Genomic DNA, 17,305 nt, shown 5'->3' on the forward strand with positions numbered 1-17,305 from the left:
AAAGTAACTTTTGAAGACCATTATTAATGCCTTTTGAATTCTATTGTTACATTGATCACTGTGAATATCAGTCAGATAAATATAATACGAACTGTGGTGGCTTCAGAAAGCTGCTGCCACAAGGATTTTCTCAGAAGTGGAAAAGACCAAGAACCCAGCTTGTTGCTTGGCTACTGTAGGTGGAATAGGGGTGTGTCTGCTGTTTGGAACATCATGTATAAAAGCATAAGAAACAGGAGCAGGAGTAGACCATCTGGTCGAGCCTACTCCACCATTCAATAAGATCAAGGCTGATCTTCTTGTGACTCGGCTCCATTTGCTCATCCACTTATCATAACCCTTCATTTCTTTTCTGTTCAGAAATCTGTCTATCATGTGCTCATCTCAAGCCTTTCCCAGTCTCCAAGGTGTTCACCATCCCCTGTTCCTCTTCCAACTTTTATGGTGACCAATGGTACACTCAGCTCAATGTTTGAATTGACCTTTACCTATGTCACTCTTTGTGCTTAGTTTTAAACTCAGCACTGTAATTTTGTTGAACAACTAAAATTATTTTTATTGCTTTGTAAATCATGTAGGTTTTAAAATATTCACCTGAGAAAATAAGGTATCAACTTTGTAAAATTAGTTCCTCAGTCATTTTGCTTAATTAGACCTGATTAAATAAGGTTTATCATTTCATTGATTTTATTTTACCTTAAAGATAGTGTGTAAAATGTTGGCCTTGCATCACATCAGTGATTCTCTGCTAATCACAGCTGCGAAGACTGCAACACCTTGAGAGGGAGCAGGGTATATATTACTGAAAGCAACTTTCAGATTTCCATATTTAACTGTAAATGTGTTGATATGTCAGTTTCATGTGGTGGTCCAATAGAGCACGCATCATTAAGTATGGCAAACAAACAAAAATTGCTTAATTAATGAGCTTCTTCCTTTTACCCTGCTATTAACCTGCTTCTGTTAGTCTCTGAAAAATTTATACTGTGCATGAGGTGTGCTTGGGTCTTTAAAGATGTGTTTAGTCATAATTACTGCTGCAAATTATCTTTGTCACTGATCAAGCTGTGCAGCAACTATCCTGCTGCAGGACACTTGGCATTTGATACACAGCCATGGCACAGACTTGTGAGCAAAATCATTGCTCATAGAATGAAATGACAATAACATCAGGAAACTAAATTAAACCGAAAGAGCTGTGGATGCAGTAAATCAGGAGCAAAAACGAAGTTTCTGGAAAAGCTCAGCAGGTCTGGTAGCATCTGTGAAGGCAAAAGACAGTGTTAATGTTTCGGTTCCGGTGACCCTTCCTCAGAAGACCTTTCTGGGGAAGGGTCACTGGATCCGAAACGTGAACACAGGGAAACTAAATTGGCTGATTGACAGTAAGTAGGGAAGAAATGCTTAATCGATCTTCTTTGTACTGGAGGGACATTTGTGTGGACTTCCCTAGTGGTTGGTGTTAGGACTGCTGCATTTCTTAACACATGTTAATGACCTAGACCTTGTGTACCGGGAACACTTTCAAAATCTGCATATGATTCAGAAGAAAAGAATACTATGAACTTGAAGAGGATGTTATAGAAAGTTCATAGACAAATTGATGGGGTGAGTAGACAAGTGGCAGATCAAATGCAATGCAGAAAATTATGAAGTTATTCAATTTGATCGGAAGAACACCTAAGACAATATAAACTAAAGAGAACAACTCTAAAAGTGCATAAGCTGTGGGACTTGGTTGTATGCATGCAGATATCATTACAGGTGAGAGAGTGGTTAGTAATGCATACAGCATTTTGAGCTATATTAGTTATAGTGGCACAGAGTAAATGATCGAGGAGTATATGTTATACTTACTTCAGATACTGGTTCAGTGTCAGCTGGGGTATTGCATGCAGTTCTGGGCACAATACTTTAGGAAAAATGTGAAAGCATTGTGGGGGTGGTGGGGGGGTGCTGCAGTAGAGAAAAGAATCATGAGATTGGACCTAGGGATGCAAATCTCTGAAAGTAGTTCCATAGACTGGAACTGTTTCTCTTGGAAAATAGAAAACTGAGAAGAGATCGAATACAGCTGTTCACAATCATGAATCCTCTGAATGGAGAGGATAGGGTAAACCGTTCCTATTCGTTGAAGGATTGAGAATGAGGGCACCATTTTAAAGCAATTGATAAAACAAAATGGAGACATGGAAAGGTTTTTCAAGCAGAGTGGTTAAGATCTGGAATACACTGCCTCGAAAGTGGTGGAGGCAGAGCCAATTGAGCTATTCAAGGGGGAATTGGATTATTATTTGAAAAATAAGAATATTCTAGGTTAAGGGGAGATGGCAGAGGAATAGCAGTGGATGAATTGATCATTTGGAGAGCAGATGCAGACACAAAGGGCTGAATGGCCCTCTTCTGGATTTTTAATAATTTCGTTATTGTGGAACACCAGAGAGCCTCTTTGCTGGTGCCAGGTAGGATTAAAACCACATCACTGAACTGGTTTGACCTTTGTTAGCATCTTTCCTTCAGGTCGATGCCACTTGTCATTACTTCACCCTGACCGGAAAGACCTAGATCAATATGCATTCACTATAATCTGTGTTGCTTAGAGAGGAATGTCAGTGAATTGAAGATCCTTGTAGTGACTATGATTTTACTGTGATATGAAATGTACAAAATGGAAATCTGAGATTTGAAGCTGATTTACTGCCAGCAAATTGAAATAATGTAAAACTCCACTTATTTGTTCTCCAGGCAATGGCCAGCACCAAAGCTATTAAAGGATCAGCCAATGACGGGCTTTCCTCTACTTTACTCATCATCTACCTCGACTCTGCCAGGAATCTCCCAGTAAGTGGATTTTTTTTTGAAGTGATGTTCTAATATTGCTGTGCCATGATCCATTCTGCTGTCATCTTTCTCATTTTTGTTTTAAACTGTGGCATGTCATTCTTAAGACTTCCTCCCGACATAGCTTTATAACTGCCCAGTAATATTCGTGTTGAACATGTTTTGTGTCACAGACACCACCATCTTCTAGCTTGTCATGACAACTTATCTACCTTACTGTTGTTTGTGGTAAACTGGGCTCCTCCTTTCAAGTTTCTGAATGAACTATTCTTGTGTTTTTCACAAGTTAATATATCTGGGCATATGTGCTAAATGTCAATTACTTTGTTTATTCTTGAGTGTGTTCAGCTGAATTTTATTCAATGTATGCTAACAAGATATTGTCAAAATGATTCTTTGCAACTGGATTTGTGTTCTAAGTTCCTTTGCTTACAATGAGTGCAGATAAATCTGCTTCAATTTGAACATTTTGTGCAGAGATCTTCTATCAAGTGTAGATTCTTGATGTGAACATGTGCAATATTTCCAGGTTTGGAAATTGTTGAATTTGATGTAAATGTTTACATTGACTGAAAAGCCATGTTTCTTTTAATTGTGCATGCAGATGATTATTAAAATGCAATTTCTGCATTTATGATATATATGCAATGATATTAAATGCATTGGCTGTTAGTTATCTCAACCTTCGGCTTTAATTTACAATAAACTGGCTGTTCCTCCGTTCCATTCTGCCTTTCCCTGCAGCACGTACCTGTCCTATCCCATCACTCTTTGCTTTCTCTTTCACTCCCATCTTCCTAAGAATGTCTACGAAGGAAACTTTGGGTCTGGATACTTACGAGAGAGGAGAGCAGCAGGACTAGTCTTTTGTGAAAATACTAGCTCAATCTTTAGAGACATTTTTGTGAGTGCTCTATTCTGTTTGCTTTTTATTTTGTGTGTTGTGGATTGACGCTAATACTGGAAACTTATATAGTTTATTTGGAGTCTGTTTCAGAGCATGCTTATTGTTTCAACGCATGATCTGATATAGAATGTTGGTGTGCAATTCCAAGAAAGTAAATGTTTAAAATTGAAACCTTGTACAGGTCAGATTTAATCTCCTGGGAAGATATTTTCAAATGTTGTGTATTAGTTAATATGTAGAAGATGAGGAGGAAAGACATAAGAGCTTGCTTCCCTTTTTAAGCGAGGAGGAGTTAAGTACACACTTTCGAAGATGAAAATAGATTTGTATACAAAACACAAAGTAGGAAAAACATAAAATGTAATTTCTCAATTGAAAAAGAAAGTTACCTGACTGCAACACCGAATAAAATGAACTTGTTTTTTTTCCTTGTTTAAGCAGTGCTTATTTCTCAGCTTTTAATGGAAAAGAAATGTCTGTTTTATTTAATGCATGTCAGTGCACTAGACTTTATTTCAGTTCAGTAAAAGCAAATAAGGATAATGTAAATATTTTTGTATTACTCAATAACTTGTTTTCTGCAGACAGTATCGTCTGCTGGGGACCAGTATGATGCTTGCTGGCTGACATGTCTCTGTGCTTTGCCAAAGTGACTTATCTTTACGTGTGAGCAAGGTTATTTATCCTAGTTTTTGTCTGAGACAGGCCAAGCTAGTCCTGTACTATTTTTATTCATGTGGGCTTCCCTGCCTGTCTGTTGAGAAGGTGGTGATAGGCTGCCACATTGGACAGCTGCAGTCCATGTGCTGTAGGTGGACCCACAATGCTGTTCGGAAGTGAATTCTAAGATTTTGACAGGTTTTCCACAGGGACAGGTTGTCTTCAGTTTTCATTAAATTGTAAGGGCCACCCAAATGCATGTTACAGAAACACTGAATTATTACTGTGTAGAAGAAGGCCTTTCAATCCAGTGAGCTTGTGCCAGCTCTTATAATGAGCACCATTACCTTGTGCCAGTCTCCCACCTTTTCCCCGTACCTTTGCACACATTTTCAATCCAAATAATCAGCCAATGCCCGCTTGAATGCCTCAATTGAACCTGTCTCCAGTACATTTCCAGGCAGTGCATTCCATATCTACTTGCTGTGTGAAAAGCTTTTGCTCTCATACCACTTTTGCACCCCTGCTTCTTTTTCACATCACTTTAAAGCTATGCCCACTTGTTCCTTTTTGGATGAGATAAACTCTTCAGTGCAAAATAATTCAACCAGTTAAATCAACTCCACTCATTGAAGTATCTAACTGTTTTCCATTTTCTTTTAAGGCCATAAATAGACAGCAACCCAAGTCCTTCATTGCTTCTAATCCAACCCCTTACTTTGATTTTACGTTTTTGGATATGTAACTTGTGTTTATCACCTATTTGTAAATGAATGCACTTAGTTTTCCATAAATTTGGTAATTACGTGCACTTCCAACTTGAAAGAAAACCTGTAAGTGCTCACTTTGGGCAGTTTTGAGAGTATTAATAAACCTATTTGAAGAGGATGCATCTTTTATAACTTCAACGCTTAATTAGTCGACCTCATTTTGGGTCACTTTTTCTTGGCACGAACTAACTGAAATGATTTCTACGCATCTTTTTATGCTGCAATCTTGGAGAAAATATCTTGCATTTCATTTCAATTTAAAGGGTTCTGGGTGGAATGTTGTGCTGATCTCTTTACCATAACAGAATGGTGTTTCTGCATTGCATGTGCAACGCTAATCTCTGTTCATTCTTTCCTGCAACAAAGCGCAATCCATTTGAATTTAACCTTGACGGCTTGAAGAGGGCTAATATTTCCAAATCACTGAAGGTAATCTGATAATCATTTACTAAAGCCCACACACAGTCAACTGGGATGAGAAAGAAGGTTTTAAGTTTAAATTCATTGATGTGATGCCAGAGAATTACTGTCAAAAACTGGCTGATGTCACTGAGTTTAAATGTCACATTAATTTACTAGCTGTGATATCTTATGACATAAAAGATAATATTAAAACACAAGTCATCATGATATGTGACTTTGGTAATTTTGGGCTCTCATTAATTCAGAGATTCTCAGATGTATTAGTTAATAGACCCGATTGGAATGGATCAGTAATCATTGATCCCCTACTTTAAGTTATTGCACCGTGTAGTACTCATAATACAAAAGCACTGTGTGGAAAGGGCGTTTACAAAATGCTTTTAGGAAAGTGGGGATTTCCTTAGTGAGATGGGTCTGCCTGCTTCTCAGTGCAGAACTTGCCTATCCTGGTAGGGGTCCTGAGATTACAAGAGTTTAGGTAGGACAAATGACAAGCGGTGTAGCACTTGGAGAAATCAATACAGGAGCAGGGAGAGAGCAGAATGTGAGGGCAGCAAGGAACACCTCTGAGCAGGGTTTATCAATTTTTCTTGACGAGCACAGTGGACAGTTGCCCATATACTAAACCGGCTATATGTTGTCAATCTGGGAGGTCTCTGAGGATCCCTGTGTGACAACTGTTGCATTATTTAGAATGCTGCAGTAATTTACAATGCAGGAGACCATTTGGCCTGTCCAGTCTGTGTTGATTCGCAGTGGTACATTCCTGTTAGTTCTGCTTCCCCGCTGTCTCTGTAGACCTGGAAGTTTATTTTCTTTTAGTTCATCTTCCAATTTCTTATTGAAATCATTCACCTTCCCTTTTTCCCCCACCTTTATTGGGTGACAAGTTCCAGGCCATTGCTGTGTAAAACATTTTATTGGCTTGTAAGAACAGCAGTTTACTTTACAAAAGAATACATTGTTCTCTCTTTGCAGTTCCACACTTGCCATTGCTATTATATGGCATTATATTGGTTGCATGTGTAGTGGATAGTTGAGAAATGAGCATGAAAGGGATAAGAGTTGGTTTGGAGCATGAAAGGGACATGGGATGTGGATAGTGGCAAGAGGATATATAGGGTAGTGCTTGGAGGACCTAAAAATCCTCTCTCGCAGTGATAATAGAAGCAGGCCTTTGAACTGACCAACCCACCTTGCCACTCACCTGTCCTGTCACTGTCAGATTCCTGCTTCCAGAGTCTCAGACCTGAATCCATCTCGAACCCACCTACTTAGCTAAAATCCATCCCTTTATATTATGTGTTACCAAGTGAAAGTATTTATAAGTTAACTCTGTCATAGTTCCCTTGGTGTAATTGTGTGGAATATCTGTGAGAGGGGGGACATGAATGAGTTTCAGATAGTGGTGAGTCAGGAAGAGTCTCCATGTGATTTTGGGCTATTAATTTGCTGATCTTCTGAATTAGTGAGTTGATTTATCTGAGTCAACTGTTGACCATTCCATAGCATCATGATAACATTTCAAGCAGCTTTTCAGTCCATGTACAATACTGAGACCAGCTGACACCTTGCTAGAACTATGCAGTACTACACCGGGAGAGATGCTAAAGAATATCTATAGAAATTACTGTATAGATAAATTCCTTCTTTTGGACAAACCAATTAAAATTAGCAACCTGAACTCAATGACTTTTTGTGGGCTTTGGTAAAATCTTTGTTATTTTGCTAACTAACCTAGTGAATGAATTACTGTGACTTAAAGAGAATCTGTCAGGGCAGTGGTGATTGCTACAGACAGTATTTTCTGAGATATCTGACATTAAAAAGAGCTAGTTTTTTTTTGTTATACATCTACAAAGAAATAAAAGAAACTGTGAAAGTCTTACAGAGATAGGAGGAACTGCCGATGATGGAGAATCTGAGATAACACGGTGTAAAGCTGGATGAACACAGCAGGCCAAGCAGCATCAGAGGAGCAGGAAAGTTTGACGTTTCAGGTCAAGACTCTTCAGAAATTTCTGAAGAAGGGTCTCGACCTGAAACGTCAAACTTTCCTGCCCCTCTGATGCTGCTTGGCCTGTTGTGTTCATCCAGCTTCACACTGTGAAAGTCTTCTCAGGCCTTGTTATTATTGCCTGAACTGTTTCAAATATCTTTTCAGCAATTCATATTAGGACTTTGTTGATACCATTATGAATCATTGTTTACCATGTTAAATGTTGTTTATTCATGCAAATTTAAAACAATCTAAGTCAGTTCATGTTTTGATTCTGTAACATATTATGTTCTCAGCCAATTAACTAGTTCCAAGATATTTAATGAGGGTGACTCAGTAGTTAGCACTGCTGCTAACACAGCGCCAGGGACCCAGGTTTAATTCCACCCTCAGGCTACTGTCTGTGTAGAGTTTGCACTTTCTCCCTGTGTCTGCATGGGCTTTTTCTGGTTCTCTTCCACAGTCAAAGATGTGCAGGCTCAGTGGATTGGTCATGCTAAATTACCCATGGTGTCCAGGGATTTACAGGCTAGGTGGATTAGCCATGAGAAATGGAGGGTAACGTGTTTTGTGTGGGTCTGGTTTGGATGCTCTTTGGAGGGTCGGGATGGATTCGATGGGCCAACTGACCTGCTTCCACGCTGTACAGATCCTATGATTCTATGATTCATTTCAGAATCTTGAAACAGGAAATTTTAGGTAAGTTCCAAAGCCAAAATGAAATACCTTGTATCTGACAACTAGTAAATAAACAAGCATTTAGGCTTTCTTCACTGACTTCCAAAATGTTCTCGTCTTCCGTTACAGTTTGCGAAAAAAATGAACAGTGAGCCTAACCCATTTGTTCAGTTGTCAGTGGGACATACCACATACGAAAGTAAGGTAAGCAGCCCATTTTCCTGTAATGGAGCCCAGTTTTAATTATCACCAGTCGGTCAGTTCCTTTTGAATAATTGCAGACATTACCTCCAAGCTTCCCAAATTCAGCAACAAAGTTCTTCCACAATGTCTGTAGTTTTCCTGTTTTGCAACTAAGTGTGTGCTGATTAATATGCATTCTGTACTGCTGAGATAAATCATCCTCTTGTGTGGCAGTCAAGTCATCAAGTGCTTATGTGAGTTTCTTGCAAGCCTTAACTGGTGCCCTGGGACATCCAAAGCAACCAGTTGATCAGAAGGCTGGAGGCTTCTGGGTCCTAGACGCATTCGGTCAAGGCCTCCTCCTCTGTGGTCAAGCAACAAGAAGGTAGGGCTTTTATCTTTATTCCTTTGTGGTACAAGCAGAATTGCTGACTAGCTCAGCCATTTTATTGCCTCTGCTCAATTGCTTGGAAGAAAATGATGAGCTCCATTTTGAACTGCTGCAGGCCTTGTTCTGTGGGGGGATTTTCAGTCCCCTTAGGAAGGATATTCCAGGAGTTTGACCCAATAACAATGAAGGAATGGCAAAACTGTTCCTAGTCAGGATAGAATAGAGGGGAACTTGCAGGTTGTGGTGTTGCTCTGTATCTGCTGCCCTTAACCTTCTAACTGGAGATTATAGGTTTGCAAGCTGCTGATCAAGGATCCGGGGTGAGTTGCTACAGTGCATCTTGTAGATGGTATTCACTGCCGGCCACTCCGTGTTAGTGGTGAAGGAAGTGAATGTCAAAGGTAGTTCTTGGAGTACCATTCACGTGGACTGCTTTTTCCTGGATTGTGACAAGCCTCTTTAGTGCTGTTGGAACTGCCCCAATCCAGCCAAATGGAGAGGATTCCATCACAATCCTGCATTATATTTTGTTGATGGAAGTTAATTATCTGGCATAGAATTCCTAGGCTTTGATCTGCTGTTGTTGCCACAGTATGTCTATGGATGACTAAGTTTAGTTTCTAATCAGTAGTAACCCCCAGGATACTAAATGTTGGGGAATCAGCAATTAATTTGCAATTGAATGTTCGGGAATGATTGGTTGATGCTGCCTTGTTGGTCATGACCTTTTTTCCTCCTTTGTGGAGTTGACTGATAAGAGAAATGGAGTCAAGTAGCAGATCAGAGGCAAGGGCAGGGTATTTGCAACACTACTGGAAGCAGATTTCCAGCCTCTCAAAATCTGATTTTTTTGTTTCCTGCCTCTTTGCCAATTTTTTTTTTATCTAAATTGGGAGATCAAAAACCATTATCTTTATTTCCAGGCAATTGCCTGAGATTGAACTTTTTTATTTGACCCCAAGATGAGATTTCAATTAAATGTTCACTCATTCAAAAAGTCCAGTGCCATCCAACTTTGGAAAATTATGACCGCGCTCTTGCCACAGTTTATCTGTTACTGAAATATCCACTTGTGAATTTAATGCCTCTTAGCATTAGTATTCCAACATGCTCCTGGCCAGGGCAAGTGGGTGGCATGTGGTTGGTGCCAAAATCTTTAGCTGGAATGGGGGTCTCTAAAAAGTTTAGGTGCTCAATGTCTGTTCTATGGCATCGGATGTTACTCCACACCCATCTAAAAATCTCTTTTACACATCTCTGTGTGTCCCTCTCTCTTTTTTCTCCACCTCACTCATGGCTACAAAATTCAACCAATCATTCCTGTATTTTGCTGATTATATCCCAGATAGGTACTGACTTCTTTTAAAAATTCTGAATCATTTTTTCATAATCCTCTGTGATCCTTTCCCTTTCAACCTTAGTTAGATGATGACAGAGGTGCAGTGGCAATGCTACTGAATATTTGAAGTAACAAATACATCAGTTTTTAGATTTTAAATACTTCAAGGGTATAGAGGATCAGCCATGATCATACTGAATGGTGGAGAAGGTTTGAAGGGCTGACTGCCTATTATCCCTCCTGGTTTCTATGGCACTGGACGAATGATCCAGAGGCCCAAGTAAGCGTTTTGGAGACCTCATGACATCTTCTGGTATTTAAGTTCAATTAATCATTTAGAATTGAAAACCTATCTCAATAAGGGCAAGTGTAAGGCTACAATCAATTGTGTAAAAATCCATCTAGTTCACCATTTAATTGCAAAGTGATCTGGAGGAATGTTCACATGACATTCAAGTGTTATGGATCAGATCAGACCCCTCACTATGGAGATAGCCTAGACCCTAACATCTGTGTTATAGATATAATTTGATTGGCCAACCACTAAGCTTTAATCAAAACACACTTTATTCTGACAACTCAGTTAAAGTATAACAAAAAGAAGAGTTGGCACAACTTTACTGTATCAAAGTACTTGACAAGATGATGTAATATTTAACCACTAACAATAACTGTTCCAATATAGGCAGCATCCCATAAACAAACTGTTTGGCAAAATGTGATACAGAGAAACGGTTATGGTTCTCACGTACTATCTGTTCACTCTAGACAACTCAAGCTGTCAGCTCCAGCAGACTGTAAACCCACCGTCAAACTGAAAACAAAGTTGAAATCCTTATGGGTCTGTGTGAGCCTGACCCTTCCCACTCACTATTCTTTTGCCTTACTTTTTTAAAAGAGACCCAGGGAAAACTCAAAACTATTTACCGACTGTCAGTTTGAAGGAAACGTTTTGGGCACCACTGTAACAACATCGTTCTGCAAGAGAAACAGGACAGAACACATCACTTAAAGGCACAGTATCATCACACAAAACATGAACAGTTTATGTTCACTCTAATATAACATAGAGTCAGGAATTACTCAAAAAGATAACATCCTCTAATTAAGTCCTAATCCCTATGTTTAAGAAAGACCTGAGTTTATTGGTGTCAGCATCCGGTAATTTGTTGCTGTTTTACACTGATGTATGCTTAGTTTTGTTTTATAGAGCTGGTTCATACAGCGTGTTACCAGTTTTTAATAGCAGACTATAAAAAAAATTATTTGCCATCAGTAAAATATTGGCTTGTTTATCACATTATTTTGGCCGTCACCTTGTGCAGATCCGATATCGGACCACTGAGCCTGTCTGGGAAGAAGCATTTACTTTCCGTATTCATAATCCGCTGACTGTGGACCTGGATATTGAGGTATGATGTTTAAAAGGCTTCTACCGTATTGTATTACCGTTTATGTTAGCTGATTACTGGAACCAATTCATGTAGCACTTCGGTTAAAGTCTTCAGCAGTAAACCGAACCAAAGGTGCAACTTTTTACATTTATGTAGCTTACTCATAATTCACATTGAAACTTTTCTGAAAAACTAATGAGATTTCCTGAAACATCAAATTGCTGTTTGAATCAAATTCATGAGATATTTAAAATCAGAATTCTGATTTAGACACGTTCGTAGTAATGTATATGATAAATGACAACAAGCTGGCTTGTGAAAATAGTTAAGCATAGCAAATGGGGTTTATTTTAATGTGAAGTAACAGAATAAGAATTTTTTGGACCAAATGAATAATTACGACTTTCACACGTGATATTTGATGGTTCTGGCCAGTATCTGGAAATATCAGTGTAATGTCCCGGAAAGGAAACTTGAAACTATTTTGTAGCACAGTCTTTAATGATACCCACCTTCTTCCTGGTCATGAATTCATTGGTGACGTGATGCTGGACATATGATTGGTTAGGCAAAAAGATGTGGGACCAATCTTGCACCAGTTTTTCCTGATCGAGATAGGAAGGTTTATGGGCAGTTCTCCCTTAAGTGGGCAATTAATGCCAACTTGAGGGCCTCATGCTGCTGCTATAGGTATTCAGCCAGTAATGGGCAGGATCTTGCTACACGTGGAGAAAGCCCTAACTGAGCAACTTGGCACCAGGAAGCTGATCCCAGTCCCACCACCAATTACATCTCTCTGGGAATCTCTCAGTAAATCCTGGAGAAGGCCCAACTTCATGCTGCTGGCAGCTACCACCCTTCCATGTGGCAATGCCAGTAATTAAAGGCTGCTCGCCTGCAGCCTCTACAATAAAATTAGAGTGTAGTTTTGTCTTTTCTATTAAATGGACTGCTGCTTGATGCTTTGAAAGTTTACTGTCGTGTTGTTTGTTTTCTCCAGGCTAAGGATGACCATCACCAATGCTCGCTAGGTTCATTTAACCTACCTCTTAAAAATTTGCTGGAGGCTGAAGATCTAACAATGGACCAGCGATTCCAGTTGAACAATTCAGGTCCTAATAGCACTCTCAAGATGAAGATCATGCTTAGAGTATGTGTGAACAGTGTCTCTGTATCTGTGTTTAAACAAAGATAATATCTTATTGTTTCCAATTAGGATATTATCTAAAAACAGTGGTCATTGCAAACTAAAATGAAATTGTTTGCAGGGAACAGACATGTTTCTGATACTTAACTGCAAAACTTGGCTGACGTCAGAAGATTCCTGCTTGTGTTGATTACTTGATCAAACTCGTTAATTTAGCAATGTTGACCTATTTTGATGACTGCTCTTCCTTCTGATTTTCACCTTAGAACATAGAACAGAACCGCACAGTACAGACCCTTTGACCCACCATGTTGTACAACCAGTCATCCTACTTGAAGATCAAACTACCCTGCATCCCTACATTTTACTGTCATCCATGTGCCTAATCGCTTAAATGTCCCTAATCTATCTGATTTCACTCTCACCGTCAGCAGCGCATTCCACGCACCCACCACTCTGTGTACAAGGACCCACCTCTGACATCTCCTCTATACCTTCCTCCAATCATCTTAAAATTATGCCCCCTCATAAGTCATTTCTACCCTGAGAAAAAGTTTCTGGCTGTCCACTCTATCTACGTCTCGCATCATCTTGTACACCTTTATCAAGTCACCCCTCATCCTTCTTTGCTCCAGTGAGAAAAGCCCTAGCTCCCTCAACCTTTCCTTACAAGACCTGCCCTCTAGACTGGGCAGCATCCTGGTAAATCTCCTCTGCCCCTTCTCTAAAGCTGCTACATCTTTCCTATAATGATGCTACCAGAACTGGACATAGTGTTTCAAGTGTGGTCTAACCAGGGTTTTATAGAGCTGCAGCATAACCTCATGGCTCTTAAACTCAATTCCCCTGCTAATGAAAGCCAACACACCATATGCTGCCTTAATAACTCTATCAACTTGGGTAGCAACTTTGAGGGATCTATGGACAAGATCCCTCTCTTACTCCACATTGCCAAGAATCCTGCCATTAACCCTGTATTATGCATTCAAGCTCAACCTCCTAAAATGAAACACTTCACAGTTTTCCAGGTTGAATTCCATCTGCCACTCCTTTGCCCAGCTCTGCATCTGGTCAATATCCCTTTGCAACCTACAACAGCCCTCCATACTAATCACAATTCCAACAACCTTCGTGTCATCGGCAAACTTACTAACCTACCCTTCTGCTTCCTCTTCCAAGTCATTTATAAAGATCACAAAGAGCAGGGGTCCCAGAACAGATCCTGCAGAACTCCACTGGTCACGGAGCTCCAGGCTAAATACTTTGCATCTACTTTCACCCTTTGTCTTGTATTGGACAGCCAATTCTATATCCAGACAGCCAAATTTCCCTGAATCCCATGCCTCCTAACTTTCTCAATGACCCTACCATGGGGAACCTTATCAAATGCCTTGCTAAAATCCATATATATATAAAATCCATATGTAAAATCCATATCCACTGCTCGACCTTCGTCAATCTGTTTTGTCACATCCTGAAAGAATTCAGTAAGGCTTGTGAGGCATGACCTGTTCCTCAGAAAGCCATGGTGACTACTGCTAATCAAACTGTGCTTTTCCAAATAGTTATAAATACTATCTCTCAGAATCGGCTTCAATAATTTGCCCTTCACAGAAGTAAGACTGACTGGTATGTAATTCTCAGGATTATCCCTATTCCCTTTCTTGAACAAGGGAATAACATTTGACACCCACCAATCATCTGGTACTACTCCAGTGGACAGTGCGGATGCAAAAAATATCGCCAAAGGCACAGCAATCTCTTCCCTTGCTTCCCGTTCAACCTGGGGTGTATCCCATCTGGCCCAGGGGACTTATCTGTCCTCGTGCTTTTCAAAATTTCTAACACATCCTCCTTCCTAACATCAACCTGTGCAAGCATATCAGCCTGTTTCACACTGTGCTCTCAAACGTCAAGGTCCCTCTCACTGGTGAATACTGAAGCAAAGTACTCATTAAGGACCTCCCCAACTCCTCTGATTCCACGCACAAGTTCCCTCCACTGTCTCTGATTGGCCTTACCCTCTCTTTGGCCGTCCTCTTTTTCCTCACATAAGTAGAAAACACCTTAGGGTTTTCCTAAATCCTATCTACCAAAGCTTTTTCATACCACCTTCTTGCTTTCCTAAGTACATTCTTCAGTTCTCTCTGGGCTACCTTGTAGCTCTCTAGAGCCCTGTCTGATCCTTGCTTCCTCAACCTTAAGTAGGCTTCCCTTTTCCTCTTGACTAGATGTTCCACACGTCTTGTCATCCAAGGTCGGGTGGATTTAAACTAGCTTAGCAGGGGGACGGGAAACTGTGGTGTAGTTCCAGTACACAGGACGATGAGAGTAGGGAGGACATGGACAGGATTTCACTGTCACAGGAGTGTGCTGGCAGGCAGCAAGCTCGTTTGAAGTGTGTCTACTTCAACGCCAGGAGTATCCGAAATAAGGTAGGTGAGCTTGCAGCATGAATAGGTACCTGGGACTTCGATGTTGTGGCCATTTCGAAGACATGGATAGAGCAGGGTCAGGAATGGATGTTGCAGGTTCCAGGGTTTAGATCTTTCATAAAGATCAGGGAAGGTGGTAAAAGAGGGGGAGGTGTGACTTTGTTAGTCAAGGACAGTATAACGGTGGCTGAAAGAACTTTTGACGAGGACTCGTCTACTGACGTGGTATGGGCTGAGGTCAGAAACAGGAGAGGAGAGGTCACACTGCTGGGAGGTTTTATAGGCCTCCGCAAAGTTCCAGAGATGTGGAGGAGAGGATTGGCAAAACGATTCTGTGCAGGAGTGAAAGGAACAGCGTGGTCAATATGGGAGACTTTCACTTCCCCAACATTGACTGGAAATGCTGTAACACTCGTACATCGGATGGATCGTGTGCTTGATTTAGTGTATGGTGAGCACTTTGGAGAGAGTGACCGTAATTAGGTTATGTGTAGTTTAGCGATGGAAAGGGATAGGAACATGCCACAGGGCAAGAGTTATAGGTGGGGGGAAGGGCAATTATAATGCGATTAGGCAAGGCTTAGGAGGCATAGAATGGGGTAGCAAAAATGCAGGGGATGGGGATAATCGAAATGTGGAGCTGGTTTAAGGAACAGATATGGCGTGTCCTTGATAGGTATGTCCCTGTCAGGCAGGGAGGAAGTGATAAGGTAAGGGAACCGTGGTTTTACTAAAGACATTGTATTTCTCGTTATGCGGAAGAGGGAGGCTTATGTGACAATGAGACGAGATGGTTCAGATGAGGCGATGGAGAGTTACAGATTAGCTAGGAAGGATTTAAAGAGAGAGTTAAGAAGAGCAAGGAGGGGACTTGAGCAGACATTAGCAGGTAGAATAAGGGAGAATCCTAAAGTTTTCTAGAGGTATGTGTGGAATAAGAGGATGACTAGGGTAGGAATAGGGCCAGTCAAAGACAGAAGTGGGAAGTTGTGTTTGGACCCTGTGGAGATCGGAGAGGTGCTAAATGATTACTTATCATCTGTTTTCACTCAGGAAAAGGAGAATATTGTAGAGGAGAAGACTGAGTTACGGGCTATTAGACTTGAAAGGATTGAGGTTAGTAAGGAGGAGGTGTTATCAATTCTAGAAGGTGTGAAGGTAAATAAATCCCCTGGGCCAGATGGGATTTTTCCGAGGATTCTCTGGGATGCTAGGGAGCCTTTGGCCTTGATCTTTGAGTCATCATTTGTCTACAGGTTTAGTACCAGAGGACTGGAGGATTGCAAATGTTGTGCCCTTGTTCAAGAAGGGCAGTAGAGATGACCCAGGTAATTATAGACCAGTGAGCCTTACGTCTGTTGTAGGAAATGTTTTGGAAAGGATTATAAGCGATAGGATTTATAATCATCAAGCAAGCAACAATTTGATTGGAGATAGTCAACATGTTTTCGTCAAGGGCAGGTCGTGTCTCACAAATCTCAAGGAGTGTTTTCAGAAGGTGACCAAGCATGTGGATGAGGGTAGGGCAGTTGACGTGGTGTACATGGACTTCAGTAAAGCCTTTGATAAGGTTCCACATGGTAGGCTAATGCAGAAAATGCAGAGGTATGGGATTGAGGGAGATTTAGCAGTTTGGATTAGAAACTGGCTTTCTGTAAAAGGCAACGAGTGGTGGTTGATGGAAAATATTCAGCCTGGAGTCTGGTTACTAGTGGTGTGCCGCACTAGGGACCACTGCTGTTTGTCATTTTTATAAATGACTTGGACGCAGGCAAAGGTGGATGGATTAGTAAGTTTGCAGATGACACAAAAGTCGGTGGAGTGGTGGACAGTGTGGAAGAATGTTGCAGGTTGCAGGGCGACTTGGATAAACTGCAGAACTGGGCTGAAAGGTGGCAAATGGAGTTCAGTGCGCATAAATGTGAGGTGATTCACATCGGGAAGAATAATAGGAAGTCAGAATACTGGGTCAATGGAAAGATTCTTGGTAGTGTGGATGTGCAGAGGGATCTTGGTGTCCATGTACCTAGATCCCTGAAAGTTGCCACCCAGGTTGATAGTGCTGTTAAGAAGGCATACGGTGTGTTCGGTTTTATTGGTGGAGGGATTGGAGCCGTGATGTCATGCTGCAACCGTAC

The 17,305-nt window shown here is 40.7% G+C and overlaps 1 protein-coding gene across 4 annotated transcripts in view; it reads left to right on the plus strand.

The window, feature by feature from the left end:
- Positions 1-17,305, plus strand: part of esyt2b (extended synaptotagmin-like protein 2b) — a 228,004-nt gene that overhangs the window by 192,951 nt on the left and 17,748 nt on the right. The window contains exons 13-18 of one of the 4 annotated variants that reach the window (XM_048555387.2): positions 2,746-2,841; positions 3,644-3,745; positions 5,545-5,607; positions 8,408-8,482; positions 11,517-11,603; positions 12,586-12,735. In XM_048555387.2, the coding sequence (XP_048411344.1) occupies positions 2,746-2,841; positions 3,644-3,745; positions 5,545-5,607; positions 8,408-8,482; positions 11,517-11,603; positions 12,586-12,735 (573 nt within the window). The remainder of the gene's footprint in view (positions 1-2,745; positions 2,842-3,643; positions 3,746-5,544; positions 5,608-8,407; positions 8,483-11,516; positions 11,604-12,585; positions 12,736-17,305) is intronic. The other 3 variants (XM_048555396.2, XM_048555406.2, XM_048555415.2) reach the window with 3 other exon arrangements.

Source organism: Stegostoma tigrinum, chromosome 2, assembly GCF_030684315.1.
Source record: "Stegostoma tigrinum isolate sSteTig4 chromosome 2, sSteTig4.hap1, whole genome shotgun sequence".
NCBI classification, from domain to species: Eukaryota; Metazoa; Chordata; class Chondrichthyes; order Orectolobiformes; family Stegostomatidae; genus Stegostoma; species Stegostoma tigrinum.